The following is an 18,670-nucleotide window of genomic DNA, read 5'->3' on the forward strand; positions in this document are numbered from 1 at the left end:
GTTGAAATACACATATACACTACTCTATGCTATTATGAAGAACCCAGACAGGGCATGTTATCTCAAATAATTTATTCATGTGGCCTGCAGTGGCCTAAGTAGCAAGGGAGTGCAAATTTACATTTTAGCCTGTAGTTGAAACACTGGCATATGTGTGAAATTAGCAACAACTAGTAAAAAACACAAAAAATGGAAAATGTCAAGACATTAGTACAAGGAACCAAAAGAATAATAAAAAAATCAGTTTCTCTCATCTTTTGGCAGCAGGGTCAAAAAGTGTGGTTTTAATAGAATTCTGTGTGCCGTACAATGGCCCTTAATGGAGGGCGCATTTTAAATCTTAAATAGCAAAAAGAATAGAAATGCATTCAATTCAAAGTGACATCTTAAGTGCCGAAGGAGGCCGAGTGTGAGTCTTTTTTTAAATCTTAGATATAAAAAAATATAAAAATGCATTCAAATCAATATCATTGCAAATTTTTGACATCAATCACACTCTTATAATCCCCCTCCAAAAAATCCAATTCAGACTAATAATTTTGCTTTTAATTGATTTTTTGTGTTTTTTCACAAAAAAAACCGACTGACTTTTTCTAAAACAACTGGAATTTAAAGGGTTAAAATCCTTAAAATAAAGATGAATATGGTTTGTATGGTGAGGACTCGAGTTGAAAAAGAAAGTTATAAAAAAAAATTGTGGAAAAATACATTCATGTTATTTTTATCTACATATCAATTCAAACTGACATCTTAAGTGCCGAAGGAGGCTCAGTGTGAGTCTTTTTAAGGATGCACTGAAGGTTAAGAAATGTGTTCTCATACCCCTCAGTAATAATCAGGTAACACAACAACCAAATATTTATTTATATGATTCTCTCAAGTTTCATTTTACAAATGTTTTAATTGAAATTGAGGCGCATACTGACAAAAAAAAGGCCTATCCGCCTACACCAAAAATATTAAAAACAATATGTTCATGGATAAGGAAGCCTAACAAGGTAACCAAGAGATGAGAAACAAAAAATAAGATAGATAATTGTTTTTAGTGTTTTTTTTACAGCTGATTTCAGACACAGGTCGAAACCGACCCGCTAACACCATGGATGGTAGCAGAAAGTTAACACAGGAGGAAGGTTAAACTGCTAACGGTCACGTCTGTGTTGGGGGCATAGATAATATAAAATCAACTGCCGCGGGTGGCAGTTGATGTCGGGAGCAACAGGAGGAGAAACATTGTCTGCTCTGTTTAGAGCCCGTGAGGACACAAACGTCTGCAGTTTTCAGAGGTGTGTGTGATCAGACATCAACATAACGTCGGCTTCCAGGTACACATGACGTGGTCGCGTCTACAAACGCACGCACGGACACACACTCACACACACACACACAAACCGCGGACTGTAATCAAGTTGTATTTAAGAATGCACAACCTATAGGTTCACCTATCCTATATTTGCCCAAAACATAGTAAAGAGACAGACCAATTGAAGTATGGTTTGGTTTAAATTTATTTTCAGTATTAAAACCATAATTTGGATTTTCAATTAATAAACCTACTAATTTTAAATGTACATATCCACCTTCTGTCATTTATCTTTCCGTTCATACAACAATATACAGAGAAAATTCGAATTTTTCGGGCATATTTCGAATGGTAAAATTAATCGTGATTAATCCACAGAATCCTGTGATAAATCTGATTAAAATTTTTAATCGTTTGACAGCCCTAATAAAAACATCCTGCACAACTATGAAAAGCTAAGGAACATTTTTACAGAAGGATTCCCTGCCAGTCTTAGTTTTCAATCTCATTGTAATCCTCTGAGAAGCCTGAGTATGGAGTGATGTCACCAGGATCTGAAGAGAAGGACAAGACAAATGATACATTTGCTGATGTAAAGTAATATGTCTGCAATATGGAGAGGTGAATGTGTTAAGTGTAATACACCAACCTTCACATGGCCCCCTTTTAAAATGGATGTCATCAATGGCAATATCACTTCGTAGTGATGGGCCTCGGATGGCTTCAAACACAATCTGCAAGAAACACAAACTACGTTACTACTTTGCATAAACATGTGTGAAATTCACTGTGATGTCTACTTACCACAGAACAGAGTGTGGGACAAATTATTAAGAATGCTAAATCATGTTCAATAAAATATTGTCTAATAATAATTATCTAATGGCATTCATTAGAGGCTGCTAAATTCCTAGCTGGGCAATTAACTGCACAATGAAATGGAATATGGTGATTGGGTTTCGCCACATTTCTTCACCCATTCACTAAAAGATTACACCGTGCTATCATGCAGGTTGCTGACCAACCATTGAGATGAAGTTGGTATTCAGTCCCTCAGGAGTTGACATGCAGACACACACCCTATGATAGGTATGGGGCCGATCTGATCCAATATCGGTATCTGGTCTGGCTGCGTCTTTCGGACTGACAACTCAAATTTTTTGGGATTTTATTTGTTTTAGAAATCTAAATTATTTTAACTATGAAAGAAATGTAATTTTAGTACCATAGCTATGTGATATTGCACACAATAATATAAGCAATTCAAACGTTTAGCAATGATGTTCTTCTGTATTCAACCTGTTCAAAGCAGTTCAGATATAGGGGAGAACGGGGTAAGTAGGCACACTTTTTACTCTAGTGAGAATTGCTCATCACCAAAACATCTGTCAATAGCCATTCCTACATTAAATTGAAGCTTAAGGTGTTGGCTAGAAATGTGTGTCTCTCTTTTTTTCCAACTTATTGTAATGAAGAAGTAATTTACCATCAAAGACACTCTGACACATTGTGACAACCAACCCCATCAAGGGGTCGGTTGTCACACACTATGGGGTTGTTTGTCACAATGTTATCTTAATGGGAAAAATCTTAAAAAGAAGGCAAGGAGGCAGGACCAAATTTGAATGTTTAATTGCATTGTCAAGTTGACAAATAGGCCTACATAACGTTCTGTAGCCTTGGCAGCTGGTCTAGTTTGGGATGCACTGGGTTGTTTTGATTTTGTTGCCCTTTTTTCTTTTGCTTGCTAGCTGCCTTTTCCTGCTCTATTCTTTCCTTCTCTGGGATGTCAGTGAGGATACAGCTTGACAATTTCTTTCGTTATTGGGTTCCTTTTCTGGCTGCAGCCTTGAGATAACATGTGACAACCAACCCCCCAAAAAATTTGACGACCAACCCCAACTTGAATTTCTTGCTAGCATCAAGGCCAACAACCATCTGACAACTAATTAGCTTGCTAACCACAATCTAAACTATAGTTTACCCTTCACACTTTCTGAGGGTAACAAGTGTTTTGTTATAAACCCATTGTGTGAAAGCCTAGAAGAAAAATACTGAGAAGCAAAATATTTTGAATTTGACATGAAAAACACAAAACATCCTCTCACCTGAAATGCAGCAGTCTAACTCCAAGGAAGTCTATGTATGTGACCTCTGATCCCAATTCTGGACCTTTTTTATATCAACATTTCAGAGCTAGCGCGCTCTGGTGGCGAGATATAACGAATGTGACATCCAACCCATGTGACAAATTACCCCGTTCTCCCCTACCTTTATATTTTTTGCTCTTTTAAATTGGAATTGCTGTGTTGCACCAGACTTAAATATGGAGTCAGTGATTCTGGGGAACGCTTGTTGTCAAAATCAGTGAATATCTCATCTCATGATCCGCTACCTGTCTGTACTGTGTGTATGCCCACCGTAGCTAGCAACATACCAGTGTACAGAGCCTAGGCTGTGTTTTAACACTGTTTTTTAAAAGTCTACTCACTGCACCTTTAAATGTCAGAAACTGTGTCTTTGACTGGGTGCATGCGCGCATGTGTGTGTGAGGCATGGAGTACCATCTGGGAGGCTTCATATTGGGCCCAGACTTATTTTTCAAGGGGACAATGACCCTAAACATTCTTTAACTATATCTATAAATATTGCCGGTACTACCTGTGTCAGAATAAATCTACTGGAACACTGAAAAATATGCACTGGCCCCCTCAAAGTCCAGACCTCAACCACATCGAGCAAATTTCGGGGCGAGTTGGAAAATAAACTGGACAGATCTATTGTATATTCAAAGGAAAGCCTTTGCTTTGAGTTGTAGAAGGCAAGTTGTTTGTGTTGAAGTTCTCAGGAAATATATTGACACTATGCCAGAGAGATGTGCTGCTTTAATTGCTGCAAAAGGTGGACATACCAAATATTAAAGTTAATAGTGGATAAAAACAGTGGGTTTGATTTGCATATTCCATTAACATTTTGAAATTAAATCATGTTTTGGAGGCAAAAAAAGGTAAATATTTTCAGATCTGTCAGGTGTTCTAGTAATTTTGGCCACCAGTCTACATAAAAAATACCTACGCATTATTGTTACACCACACAGTCGGCATTAGGTAGATTAACACATACAGTTGTGTTCAAAATAATAGCAGTGTGTTTAAAAAAGTGAGGCAAGATCAAAATCCTTATCATAGCTTTTATTTCCAAACACGCAAATGCATTGGGGACATTGCACATTCTATTCCAAATCCAAATATGAAGAAACTTTTGTTTAATGTTTCTTCATCTTTACAGAAAGTGAAGAAAAAGGAATATTAGACTGTTCAAAAAAATAGCTGTGGTGTTTGAATGGAAAACATGTTATATCCGGTTATGCCTGTAGGGGGCGCGATAGATTATAAGTAACTGTGTAACCATGAGTGGCCAGAAGAAGACAGTCTGTAAGAGGAACAGACATGTTGATTGTTGCTGTACGCCTGCTATTAAAGTAGCCACGTTTCTATGCATATTCCTCGCTGTCGTCTTTCATCATAAGTACACTCTAAAAAGACAATAGTTGAACCAACTTAATTGAATTAGGGCAACCGGTAACACACAATTGAATTAAGTTTATTGAAATAAAGAATGTAAGTTACACTTACACAATTGTTTCAAGTCAGATCAACTTAATAGTTTGTTTGTTTTCAAATCAAAAGTTTGCATTAATCCAACTTATAATTAAGGGACGACAACTTAAAATTTCAGTGTTTTCTGAATCAATTTCTTGTTTAATCCTAAAGTAAAATATTGCTTCAGTAGAACCTAAAAGAAAATAGTTGCACCAACTTAATTGAATTAAGGCAACCTGGACTAAATGTTTGTTATGTTGCTGTTTGCACCGTGAGCGAAGGGGATGTTATATTTCATTGGGCAGATGTGTTTCAACCCTATATAAGTTTACTATGTCCCCTATTTGTTAAAATTCTAAACATAGACAGCAGCTTCTGTTTGTTACTTCAACACACTTGTTACAATATATCAAGTTCAAAGGAATGATTAATTTCTTTTGTAATTTGTCTCCTGAGTTGAACTAGGGATCTGGCTTAAGAGTTCCACAAACCGTTCTGTTATAACCAACAAAATCACGGTTAGTTCACAAAGAGATATTTTATTTAAACAAAATGCATAGTGAGGTAATGGAATGAAACATCCCCTTCACTGAGGGTGCAAATAGCAACATAACAAAGGTTTAGACCAGTGTACGTCATTGTGGGAAAGGGGGCGTTAGACAGGAAAACCGAATTGAATCGCTTTAATTTGCATAAGAAAATCAAGTCAATGTCAGGTCAATGTAGTAAAGTACAATTTCAATTTGATGTAATCCACAAAAGTACATTGCCATCGCTAAAGCAGAAAACTGAGTCAGACTTATTCAAAAAAGTGCGTTACTTCAACTTTTCAAAAATATACTTTTTAGAGTGTATCCACACAGTCTGTAGAGACACAACAGACTTTTGGCGACGAGGATGGGATTTCTTATGTGAAAAGAGTTTTCAGCAAGCGAAAACTCAGTCGAGACGAGTGGACGCATGGCGGAGAAAATGGCGACCGCATTTACGGCATTCGGGACAAGTGAAGACCTTCACTTCGACGAAAATGAAGAGGAATTTGACGCATATTTTGAAAGGCTAGAACAATTCTTCGTAGCAAACGGTTTGTCCTATGACGATGATAAGGCAAAGGCGTGTTCCTGACAGTGGTGGGCAGAAAGAACCACACCCTGCTTATGGACTTGTGTGTGCCATTAAAGCCGTCCGTTAAAACGTTGTCGGAGCTAATTGACTTAATGCGCAAACACTTTGTGCCGAAGACAAACTTCATTGCGGAAAGGTACATGTTAAACTCGAGAAACCAGAGAGAGGACAAGTCCATAAGTGAGTACATGGCAAGGTTAAGGAAGGTAGCAGCTAATTGCAAGTTTGGGGCATTTTTGGACGATGCTCTTAGAGACAGATTTGTGTGCGGAGTAAAAAGTGGAGAACTCCGTGACCGCATGCTAAATTCCGCCCACACTAAAGAATTGACGCTGGCTCGTGCTTATGATATGGGACTGACACACGAAGTGACTAAACAAAATGCACAGCAGTGGTCACACAAGTCGTTCAAGGCTAACGCCATTTCCAAGACGGCAGCAGCGCCGAGAAAGGAGGAAAACGGGCGGCCATGTTATCGATGCAACGGAAAGGGGCACACACCAGAGGGGTGCCGCTTTAAGGAGGTGGAATGCCGGGCATGTAAAAAGAAAGGACACATCGCCAAGGCTTGCAGATCCCGACCAGAAGGAAGGAAAGACACGCAGACCAAATGGACCAAGCATCTGGATGTTACAGCGCACGCTGAGGATGACCACGACCGGGATAAAGGCAGAGGGACTCCGGCGGCAGCGGAAGACAGCGAGGCGAGCCTTCCTGACGCCGACGGTCAGCCTGAGGACATCGCCGTTTCACCGCAGAGAGAGCGCAGCGCACCGGCTGAGAAGCCAGAGCACCGGAAAGCCGGGACACCAGAGACTAAAGCAGCCTCGGGCTTTGACACAGAGTACCAGGCAGGTAACGTCAGAGACATTGAACTGTTTTCAATTGGGTCTAAAGGTGTCAACACTGTTTCTGAATGTGATACAGGGATTGAAAAACCTTATTATGTGTATGTAAGGGTAAATTAAAAACGGTTAAAAATGGAAGTAGACACAGGAGCAGCCGTGTCTGTCATTTCAGAGCAACTGTACAAGCGTAGGTTTAAGAGAGCAAAGCTAATGCCTACAAATTGTGTGCTAAGAACCTACAGTAAACACTCACTTAGTGTGAGAGGGAGTATTTCTGTTAAGGTAAAGTGTAATGGGAACATTTGCACACTCAACCTACTTGTGGTCAAAGGTAATGGTCCAGCTTTGTTGGGGAGGGACTGGATCAAAAAGCTAAAACTAGATTGGTCCTCTGTAAACAGAGTAGCACCTTTTGAGGAGCTTTGTAACAGGTACCCAGAAGTGTTTCAGCCCACTCTAGGCAAGGTGACAGGGATGAAAGCTAAACTTCATGTCATTGCAGGGGCCATTCCAAGGTTTTGCAAACCACGATCTGTGCCTTACGCACTAAGGGACGCAGTCGAAGCCCAGTTAAACAAAATGGAGGCCGATGGGGTTATTACACCTGTTAATTTCAGTGAATATTTACAGCACCCACTGTAAATATCCCTAAAGTAGATCAAACAGTGAGAATCTGTGGGGACTATTAAGTGTCTACTAACTCCTTGTCACACCGCGGTCACTTGCCCTTCCTCATGTGTCACCGGTTGTCTCACCTGATCCCTAATCGTGTCCACCTGTTCCCCATTGTCCTCATGTGTATTTAGTCGGCGTCTTCCCTTTGTCCTGTGCCGAAGTGTTTCGTTTGTTCGTTCTCCTAAGCCCCTGTTGTGATATTCTTGAATTCTGTTCTTAGTCAGATTTTCAGAGAGACAGTATTTTTTAGCCTGTCTCTTTAAACACTTCTTGTAAGAAGATATTTAGAACTCAATAAAGTGAGTTTGATATCATTTTTCCTTTGCATCTGAGTCCTCTTTTGGTCCTGGCCTGACATTACACTTCGGCCAGTATGGACACAGCAGGGATAGATCAACTCACTGATGCCCTGCGAACCCAAGAAGCCCGACTCTCTCGTCAGGAGGAGTTCCAGACCGCCATGGCCTCCCAGATGGGGCTTCTTTCCTCTCAACTCCAGGGCCTGCACGATCATCTAGTGCAGACGGATACAGCACCCGCGCCTCCGGCAGTGGCCGCCACTCTACCAGTAAATCCCGTTACTACTATGACCATCATGGGAGCTACATGTAAGTTGGCTTCACCTACACGATTCTCTGGTGAACTGGGCTTATGTAAAGCTTTCCTCATAGACTGCTCCATACACTATGAGCTAAATCCCCACGCTTTTTCCACTGACCGATCAAAGATTGCCTTCATGATTTCCCACCTTGCTGGCAGAGCCAAAGCCTGGGCCTCAGCAGAGTGGGCCCAAGATTCTCCTGTTTGCAGATCACTCACCGGATTTGAGACGGCGCTGCGAAAGATCTTCGACCCAGTAACTACCAACCGGGAAAAGGCTCGGGAGCTGAGCGGACTGAAACAGGGTAACAACTCTGTGTGTGACTACGCCATCCAATTTCGCACATTGTCGGCGAGATCCTCATCACAGATTTTCACAGGGACCACCCTGACCAGCCTGGGCCGTCAGGAGTCGGCCCTAGAGGGAGGGGTACTGTCACACCGCGGTCACTTGCCCTTCCTCATGTGTCACCGGTCTGATTGTCTCACCTGATCCCTAATCGTGTCCACCTGTTCCCCATTGTCCTCATGTGTATTTAGTCGGCGTCTTCCCTTTGTCCTGTGCCGAAGTGTTTCGTTTGTTCGTTCTCCTAAGCCCCTGTTGTGATATTCTTGAATTCTGTTCTTAGTCAGATTTTCAGAGAGACAGTATTTTTTAGCCTGTCTCTTTAAACACTTCTTGTAAGAAGATATTTAGAACTCAATAAAGTGAGTTTGATATCATTTTTCCTTTGCATCTGAGTCCTCTTTTGGTCCTGGCCTGACACTCCTGGCTTGAAGTAGATCAGTACCCCATACCAAAACCGCAGGATTTGTTCACAAAACTATCAGGAGGTGGACAATTCACAAAGCTTGATTTATCACAAGCATACCAACAAGTAGAGCTAGAAGAGAGTTCTAAACAGCACTTGACCATAAAGACACACAAAGGGCTGTGCCGAGTAAACAGGCTGCCCTATGGTGTGGCCAGTGCACCTGCAATATTCCCAAAGCTAATGGATCAAGTTATGCAGGGCATAGATGGTGTTATCTGTTATTTAGATGACATATTGATCACATGCCAGGATTCAGAAACACACAAGAAAAACCTGGAAGAAGTGCTGAAAAGACTAAAAAACCACAACCTCAGGGTTAACAAAAATAAATGTGCCTTCTTTCAGCACAGTGTGTCATATTTGGGACATGTCATTGATGCAGAGGGAATTCACCCAATGCAAGAAAAATGTGAAGCTATTGCTAAGGCAGCCGTTCCCACAACTACCACTGAGCTTAAGTCTTTCTTATCACTGCTGAGTTATTATGGAAAGTTCATTCCAAACCTTTCTACCATAATAGCACCTATGACAGGGTTACTGCAGAAAGATGTAAAGTGGGAGTGGTCAGCATCACGCCAGAAGGCATTTGAGGAAGCTTAAAAACAGCTTATATCTAATTATATATTACTATTACTTCTACTTATATCTAGTCCTTGTACATTTACAACTCAGTCCTGCCACTCATACTAGCTTGTAATGCTTCACCAGTAGGGGTAGGTGCAGTGATCTCACACAAAATGCCTGACGGCAGTGAAAAACCAGTAGCTTTTGCGTCTCGGATGCTTACCAGTGTTGAGAAAAACTATTCACAGATAGAAAAAGAAGCACTTGGCTTGGTTTTTGGAGTAGTGAAATTTCATGAATACTTGTACGGTCGTAAGTTTACACTGATAACGGACCACAAGCCATTACTGAAGATCTTAGGTCCAAAAACAGGGGTACCTCCCTTAGCTGCGGCTAGGATGCAGAGATGGTCCTTGATTTTAGCTGCATATACCTATGAGATAAAGTAGGGGAGAACGGGGTAAGTAGGCACACTTTTTACTCTAGTGAGAATTGCTCATCACCTAAACATCTTTCGATAGTCATTCCTACATTAAATTGAAGCTTAAGGTGTTGGCTTGAAATGTGTACCCCTCACTTTTTCTATCTTATTGTAGTAAAGAAGAAATTAATCATCAAAGACACCCTTACACATTGTGACAACCAACCCCATCAAGGGGTCGGTTGTCACACACTATGGGGTTGTTTGTCACAATGTTATCTTAATGGGAATAATCTTAAAAAGAAGGAAAGAAAGTATAACTAAATTTGAAAATGTAATTGCATTGTCAAGTTGACAAATAGGCCTACATAACTTACTGTAGCCTTGGCAGCTGGTCTAGTTTGGGATGCACTGGGTTGTTTTGATTTTGTTGCCCTTATTTCTTTTGCATGCTTGCTGCCTTTTCCTGCTCTATTCTTTCCTTCTCTGGGGTGTCAGTGAGGATACAGCTTGACAATTTATTTCGTTATTGGGTTCCTTTTCTGGCTGTAGCCTTTGGATAACATGTGACAACCAATCCCCCAAAAATGTGACGACCAACCCCAACTTTAATTTTTTGCTAGCATCAAGGCCAACAACCATCTGACAACTAATTAGCTTGCTAACCACAATCTAAACTATAGTTTACCCTTCACACTTTTTATGGGTAACAAGTGTTTTGTTATAAACCCATTGTGTAAAAGCCTAGAAGAAAAATACTGAGGAGCTAAATATTTTCAATTTGACATGAAACACACAAACAGTCCTCTCACCTCAAATTCAGCAGTCTAACTCCAAGGAAGACTATGTAGGTGACATCTGATCCCAATTCTGGATATTTACATACCAAAATTTCACAGACAGCGCCTTCTGGTTCCGAGATATAACGATTGTGACAACCAACCCGTGTGACAAATTACCCCGTTCTCCCCTACAAACGATCTGAAGATCATGGAAATGCGGACGCATTATCCAGACTACCAATAACCGACAACAGTTTTCCCAGACCAAACCCAGTATTCAGAGTGTCTTATTTAGACAGTCTGCCTTTAACGGCAAAATATATTGCACAGGAAACAGAGAGAGACCCTGTACTAGCTAAAGTAAAGCAACATATTTTGTCAGGTTGCCCAAAGTACGTTCCAGATGAGGCTCTAAAACCATATGCAAAACGCAAGTTTGACCTTACTGTTGAAGAGGGCTGTTTACATTGGGGTTTTCGGGTGGTCGTACCAGAAAAGCTGCAAAGCAGGTTATTGGTAGAGTTACATGACAGCCACTGGGGCATGGTGAAAATGAAGTCTCTCTCCAGAAGCTTATTTTGGTGGCCTACACTTGATGAGGATATTGAAAGTGAGGTAAATCAGTGTGACATATGTAAGCAGCAGCGTAGCATGCCTGCCACAGCACCTGTGCATACATGGAGATGGGCCTCAGCTCAAGTAAAAAAGGAAATGTTTCTTGTGGTAATGGATGCATATGCTCGCTGGCCTGAAATAATACACATGCAAACCACTACAGGATGGTGTAATAACTGATGTTTTGGGTCCTGTAACTTACTTGGTGTCTGTAAATGGGACATGTGTAAAAAGACATGTAAATCAGATGCTGGATGCAAAGAAAAAGAATGGCATTCCAGAAAAGACTATGAGTAACACTGAAGGAAACTGGGATTACCACATTGATCCTGGAGATGACATGAGTGACATTGACACTGTTCCTGCTGTCTGTGAGCAGATGAATGAGAACCACCAGAGCTCAATGGAGACTGAACGAGCTCGCAAAAACACTTCAAGTTCAGGATGCACAGAGCGCCCGAAAAGGAATGTGCGCCCTCCTCAGCGTTTGGACTTGTAAAAAGAAAGAGACTTTTAAAAGAAAATGTTATAGAAATGCACTATTATTTGTACACAGGGAAGTTGTTTTAAATACCTTGTAGGTGGGTACATTTATTTTTTGGGGTATTTTTTGTACTAGAATCATTCTTGTTCAGAAGAAGGGTACAACAGAAAAAAAAATTTAAGTTTAAAGCTACAGGGGAGGAGCTGTGGTGTTTGAATGGAAAACATGTTATATCCGGTTATGCCTGCACGTTTCTATGCATATTCCTCTCTGTCGTCTTTCATCATAAGTATCCACACAGTCTGTAGAGACACAACAATAGCAGTGTGCATTTTTCTTTACAATTCAAACATTTACTGTATCAACTGAAAAATGCATGAAGATTTAGCTTTCCTATGAATCACTGAACTAATATTTAGTTGTATAACCTCTGTTTCTGAGAACTGCTTCACATCTGTGTTGCAGGGAGTCGACCAACTTATGGCACCTGTGAAAAGGTGTTTCAGCCCAGGACGATTGGACTACATTCCACAATTCCTCTGCATTTCTTGGTTTTGCCTCAAAAACAGCATTTTTGAGGCAAAACATAGGTTTTCTATTGGATTACCATGGCTTGAATTCAGTGTTTGGGGGTCGTCTGACAAACTGTCTGCGGCCCCTATTCAAGCCACGGTACACTTTGAAGACAGTGAAGCATGGTGGCACAGAGACCATGTTATGGGGATGTTTCTCATACTATGGTGTCGGGTCTATTCATCGCATAACATGGATCATGGATCAGTTTGGATACATTAGAATACTTGAAGAGGTCATGTTGCCTTATGCTGAAGAGGAAATGCCCTTGAAATGGGTGTTCCAACAAGTCAACGACCCCAAACACACCAGTAAGCGAACAAGATCTTCCAGACCAACAAGATTAACTTTATGGAGTGGCCAGCCCAATCCCTGGACCTTAATTCAATAGAAAACCTATGGTGGTGGCATCAGAAATGCTGTTTTTGAGGCAAAACCAAGAAATGCAGAGGAATTGTGGAATGTAGTCCAATCGTCCTGGGCTGAAACACCTGTTCGCAGGTGCCATAAGTTGGTCGGCTTCCTGCAACACAGATGTGAAGCAATTCTCAGAAACAGAGGTTATACAACTAAATATTAGTTCAGTGATTCATAGGAAAGCTAAATCTTCATGCATTTTTCAGTTGATACAGTAAATGTTTGAGTTGTAAAGAAAAATGCAGACACTGCTATTTTTTGAACAGTCTAATATTCCTTTTTCTTCACTTTCTGTAAAGATATAGAAACATTTGACAAATGTTTCTTCATGTTTGGAGTTGGAATTGAATGTGCAATGTCCCCCAATGCATTTGCGTGTATGGAAATAAAAGCTATTATTAGGATTTTGATCTTTACTCAATTTTTTAAACACACTGCTATTATTTTAAACACAACTGTAGATGGTACACATGGTACACATAGGTATACCTGATGTGGGAGCTGACACTGGTAGTCCACCATGGCCCTGTTCCAGCTGACCCCCTGCTCCCCACGTCTCCTCCACAGCAGTGTGTCCCTGCCCTGGTCCAGCAGCAGGCTGAGGAGGCCGCTGCCTGAGCCGTACATGTGGTAGTAGAAGACCACACACTGAGGGCTGGAGGAACCTCGCATGGAGGAGGTCAGCAGCCGCGCTTTGTGACCCGGACGCAGGAGTGACGCCTCCATGTACATGAAGTAACCTGGAGAAAGCACACAGGGGACAGGACCATGTGTAAGGCCCCAGGCCACACATCCTGGGTCTACTGGCTTTTTTTGGCGACCTTGTTAACAGATTAGAGCAACCACACATCATACTGCCCGTCTGCAGCGCATCAGCAGTGATGCGGCACTTCACCTCAGGAGTCTCGCCTATTTTTTTCAGCGAGACGCTCTTCTCTAGAGAAATAATCTGTAGACATCTGTATATCAACACGCAGCATTCACTATAGTTTAACCATTTCTGGTGTGTCCTTCGAAACAAAACCTCACACAACTTTTATTTTTTTAAAGGTGAAGTAAGCGGTTTATTTATGTTAATATAAGTGTTAAATCGCTCTTTATTCATACAGTGATCACTTACATAATGTGCGCGTTTCATAAAGCCGATCTCTCAGTCAGCTACTCTGTGCATGTAATCGGCAAATAAACTTTTCGGGGGATCCTGAAATTAATATTCATTCACAAGAGAGAACGCTACAAACCGACACCCGTCTCACTCATGGTCTCACTGCCGGTGCACGCCAGAGCGACAGATGGGTGAATGTTTATGCGTCTACAATGGTGGAGCAGGTAAAAATCATTTCCAATGTCTGTTTTGATGGTTTTTATCATGTTTTATCACCCTTATGGATCTGAGATGATGCTAGATAACTCGCTGCTTGAAGACCGCAGTGCATTAATGTGGTGACGTAGGGACGAGCGAGGGGACTGCTAACTGCAGTAACTGACAGGAAGTTAGTGTAGTAGCCGAATGTTCCCCATGGCTTGACAAAGACAAGGGCGAGGCTGGACATCATCATTGTGTTTCAGAAAGGTTTATTTCAGGAGCATCCATCAGACAATACAGAGGACTTGGTAGTAGCATTAAAGCAGCAGTGAGAGCCGCATGGCACCTCTGGATTAGTTTCAGAACAGTGTCTTATATCTCATATGTGGGGGGGTATCAAGTGTATAATTTTCTACAAATAGACAGATGGTCTCAAACACAAGTCCTTCTATGGGTGCTCGTTCTTCCCCAGTGACCCAGTGAAAAATACACTGTATAGAAAATTTATGAAAAATCCAACTGCAGAAGCAGAAAATAAGTATAAAAAGTATAGAAATAAATTAACCAATATAATGAGGATATGTAAGAAAGAATTCTATAATAAAATACTAGAGAATAACAAAAACAACATGAAAGGTTTATGGAATGTGCTAAATAGTATTATTAGAAATGGATCAAAAAATACAGGTATTTTATGGAGAAAGAAAATACAATAGATAATATGGATGATGTGGTTGATGGTTTTAACAAATTCTTCGAAAATGTGGGACCAAATTTGGCAGAAAAAATTAATGACCCAGGATCTGTGAGATCTAAAGACAATAATTATGATTTAATAGACATTAATCCAAAATCAATGTTTCTAAAAGCAGTGGAAGAGAGTGAAATTATAGAGATTGTTCATAATTGTAAAAACAAGACTTCTACCGACTATAATGACATTGACATGAGAATAGTTAAACATGTCATTGAAGGAATTGCAAAACCACTTACGCACATCTGTAACTTATCATTTCAAACTGGTAAATTCCCCAAAAAAATGAAAATTGCAAAAGTCTTACCGCTGTACAAAACTGGAGACAAACACCACTTCACAAACTACAGGCCTGTTTCACTGCTTCCTCAGTTTTCAAAAATTTTAGAAAAACTCTTTGCTGCCAGATTTAACAATTTCATCAATAAACACAATTTACTAACTGACAGCCAATACGGCTTCAGACCCAACCGATCCACTTCAGTAGCAGTCATTGAGCTAATTGAAAAGATATCAAATTCCCTGGACCAAAAGAATTATGCAGCCGGTGTTTTTATTGATCTCAAAAAAGCATTTGATACCATAAATCATTCAGAATAATCAATAAATTAGAACGGTATGGTATCAGGGGGGTTGTATTAAACTGGCTGAGGAGCTATTTACAGAACAGGCAACAGTTTGTGAAGATGGGTGAACATATGTCATCTTGTTTGGACATTGCCTGTGGGGTCCCCCAGGGGTCAGTATTAGGGCCAATTCTTTTTATTCTCTACATTAATGATATATGCAAAACATCAAAGATTTTACAATTCGTGTTATTTGCAGACAACACTAATATTTTTTGTACGGGAGAGGACTTGCAGCAGCTTCTGGAGTTAATTACAACTGAAATGAGCAAATTAAAAAAGTGGTTTGACAATAATAAATTGTCATTGAATCTAAGTAAAACAAAAATCATGTTGGTTGGAAATTGTAATTTAAATAATGACGTAAATGTTAAGATTGACGGTGTTAATATTGAAAGAGTGTATGTAAATAAATTCCTTGGTGTGACAATAGACCATAAGCTCAGCTGGAAACCTCACATAAAACATGTTAAATCTAAACTGTCACGAAGCATCTTAGTCCTGTGTAAAGCAAAGCATTTATTGGATCAAAAATCATTGCATATTCTTTACTGCTCAATGATCTTACCTTATTTAAATTACTGTGTGGAGGTCTGGGGGACCACTTACAAAAGCTCACTGCTACCATTAGTCATAATACAAAAACGAGCCATAAGAATAATCAATAAAGCTGGATATTATGATCACACCAACCTCCTCTTTTTACATTCCCGTATCATAAAGTTCAATGACCTGGTTGAATATCAAGTTGCACAAATCATGTTCAAAGCTAGAAATAAACTGCTACCAGGTAACATTCAAAAACTTTTTTTTGACCGAGAGGGGGGTTACAATTTGAGGCAACAGTTAAACTTTAAGACACTGGCGGTACGCATGACTTTAAAATGTCATTGCATCTCAATTGGGGGTGTGAAACTGTGGAATGGGATGAGCATGGAGCTAAAGCAATGTCCAAACATGATCCAGTTTAAAAAAAGGTTCAAAGCAATGATTTTCAAAAGGTACAGGGATGAGGGTGTGAAGTAAGAAGGAAATTATAATTATATGGATATATATACTGATTGTATAGATATGTATGTAGATATGGATATATTGATTGTTTATAAATATAAATATATGCATTGTATAAATATATAAAATATAAAAAATGTATAGTATATTAAGTTGTATGTATGTATGCATAGTTCGTAAATGGCAAATATAGTATCACCAATTGTACAGAGAATATATGGATTAAGAGAAGCGAATATAATAAATATTTTAATTTTTTGAATTTAATAAATATTTTTATTTTTTATTTTTTTTACTATGGAAAAGGGGTAGGATTAAATAAGTGTATACTTCTTCCTGCTCCTTTTCAGGCATATCTCAGCAATACAGATAATTTGTTTTGTTTTCTTTTTTTTTGTGAAAACATAATTTTTGTTTATTGTATTTCCATGCTTTTCATTTTGTTTTGTATGTTTGATATGTCTGAAATAAATTGAATCAAAACCCCAACCTTTAAGACATACACGCTCAGCAAACTCTAGTATTAACAAGGCCATTTAAATCCACTTAATTAGCTAAAAGAACCATTCCGCTTACAGCACCTTTAACATGAGGCACACAGATCTCCGAATATTAATTACGTGTAAATATCATTAAACTTTGATAAAATATCATTAAACTTTGATCATTTTAATTCTAAAGGTTTTTTTTTTTTAAACTTTTATTTTAGTGGTTTTATAATTTTTTACATATGGACAAAAAAAACAGAAGAAAACTACGGTGGCGCTGAGCATTCACCAAATAAAAAAAAGTTTCAGAGCAGGATCTCGTAATTACGAGATAATATCTCGTAATTACGAGATAAGGATCTCGTAATTACGAGATAAGGATCTCGTAATTACGAGATAATATCTCGTAATTACGAGATAAGGATCTCGTAATTACGAGATAAGGATCACCCTCTCATTCATCAATAACGATGTCTGTGTGTGTGTTTGTGTGCAGACGAGGTGAACCTAGCCATAGGAAAACGTAGGCAATAGCCTTGGTTTCCGGACTACAATGGGCCCCATAATCAATACACTTATTTTAAATATTTGTTTACTGTTCATTCATTAATCAGCGATCGCATCGGGTACTGAGGGACACACTTTCGGCTTTACGCCCGTGATCAGCTGCTGAGGTCCGACTGGGCTTTTCTCCTGAATAGTCCCAGTGACTGCATATCTGCACAAAGTTGACATGGCTATACTCATTGTCATGCCCTCCTTGTAGAAAGTTCTTATGTGTTTGTATGAGTCATGGATTACACCGAGTTTAACGACTGCATTTAATCAAAGCATTCAATAAAACTGCGTTCCGATACAGTAACAAACAGGAGGTAAAAGTGAACTAGCCCACCGGGCATTCTGATTGGATGAGGCAACACAGTACGGTGGCTCCGGTGGCTCATAATGAACAAACTGCATATACAAAGTGAAAGTGTGTCCCTCATTTCCCGATGCGATCGCTGATTAATGAATGAACAGTAAACAGATATTTAAAATAATTTTATTGATTATGGGGCCCATTGTATCTAGTCCGGAAACCAAGGCTATTGCCTACGTTTTCCTATGGCTAGGTTCACCTCGTCTGCACACAAACACACACACACACAGACATCGTTATTGATGAATGAGAGGGTGATCCTTATCTCGTAATTACGAGATCCTTATCTCGTAATTACGAGATATTATCTCGTAATTACGAGATCCTGCTCTGAAACTTTTTTTTATTTGGTGAATGCTCAGCGCCACCGTAGAAAACACATACAATACATACACAACAACCAACTCCCTCTCCCCTCACTCACATAAACAGACAAGGAATACAGAAAAAAAAGTGAAATAAATAACTAAGACAAAATGATTTAAGAAAATAAGCTATAAATACACAAGAAACTGAACAAAACTGGGGCAAACCTCACACCTTTTGGTTCCCTAAGTGCCGCAGCACTGGGCCCCATATAGCGGGGAATTTATGGGGGTGGCCTGACAGTTCATGTCGTAGCGTTTCCACATGTAGAATGCCCACCATTTCCCTCAGCCAGGTGTCAAATTGGGGGGCCAAGTCGGACTTCCACAGCCTCAGGATACATCTTTTGGCAATAACCATGCCATAAACCATGATT

The 18,670-nt window shown here is 39.8% G+C and overlaps 1 protein-coding gene across 1 annotated transcript in view; it reads right to left on the reverse strand.

The window, feature by feature from the left end:
- Positions 1 to 1,551: 1,551 nt before the first annotated feature.
- The window catches only part of mamdc2a (MAM domain containing 2a), a 163,033-nt gene continuing 145,914 nt past the window's right edge, over positions 1,552 to 18,670 (reverse strand). Inside the window, exons 12-14 of the mRNA XM_080050121.1 lie at positions 13,314 to 13,564; positions 1,953 to 2,037; positions 1,552 to 1,857 (exon numbers count right to left, since the gene is read on the reverse strand). Of these exons, the coding sequence (XP_079906247.1) occupies positions 1,796 to 1,857; positions 1,953 to 2,037; positions 13,314 to 13,564 (398 nt within the window). The 3' untranslated portion in view covers positions 1,552 to 1,795. The remainder of the gene's footprint in view (positions 1,858 to 1,952; positions 2,038 to 13,313; positions 13,565 to 18,670) is intronic.

This window comes from Ammodytes marinus (assembly GCF_949987685.1).
Source record: "Ammodytes marinus genome assembly, chromosome: 2".
In the NCBI taxonomy this organism is placed as follows: domain Eukaryota; kingdom Metazoa; phylum Chordata; class Actinopteri; order Uranoscopiformes; family Ammodytidae; genus Ammodytes; species Ammodytes marinus.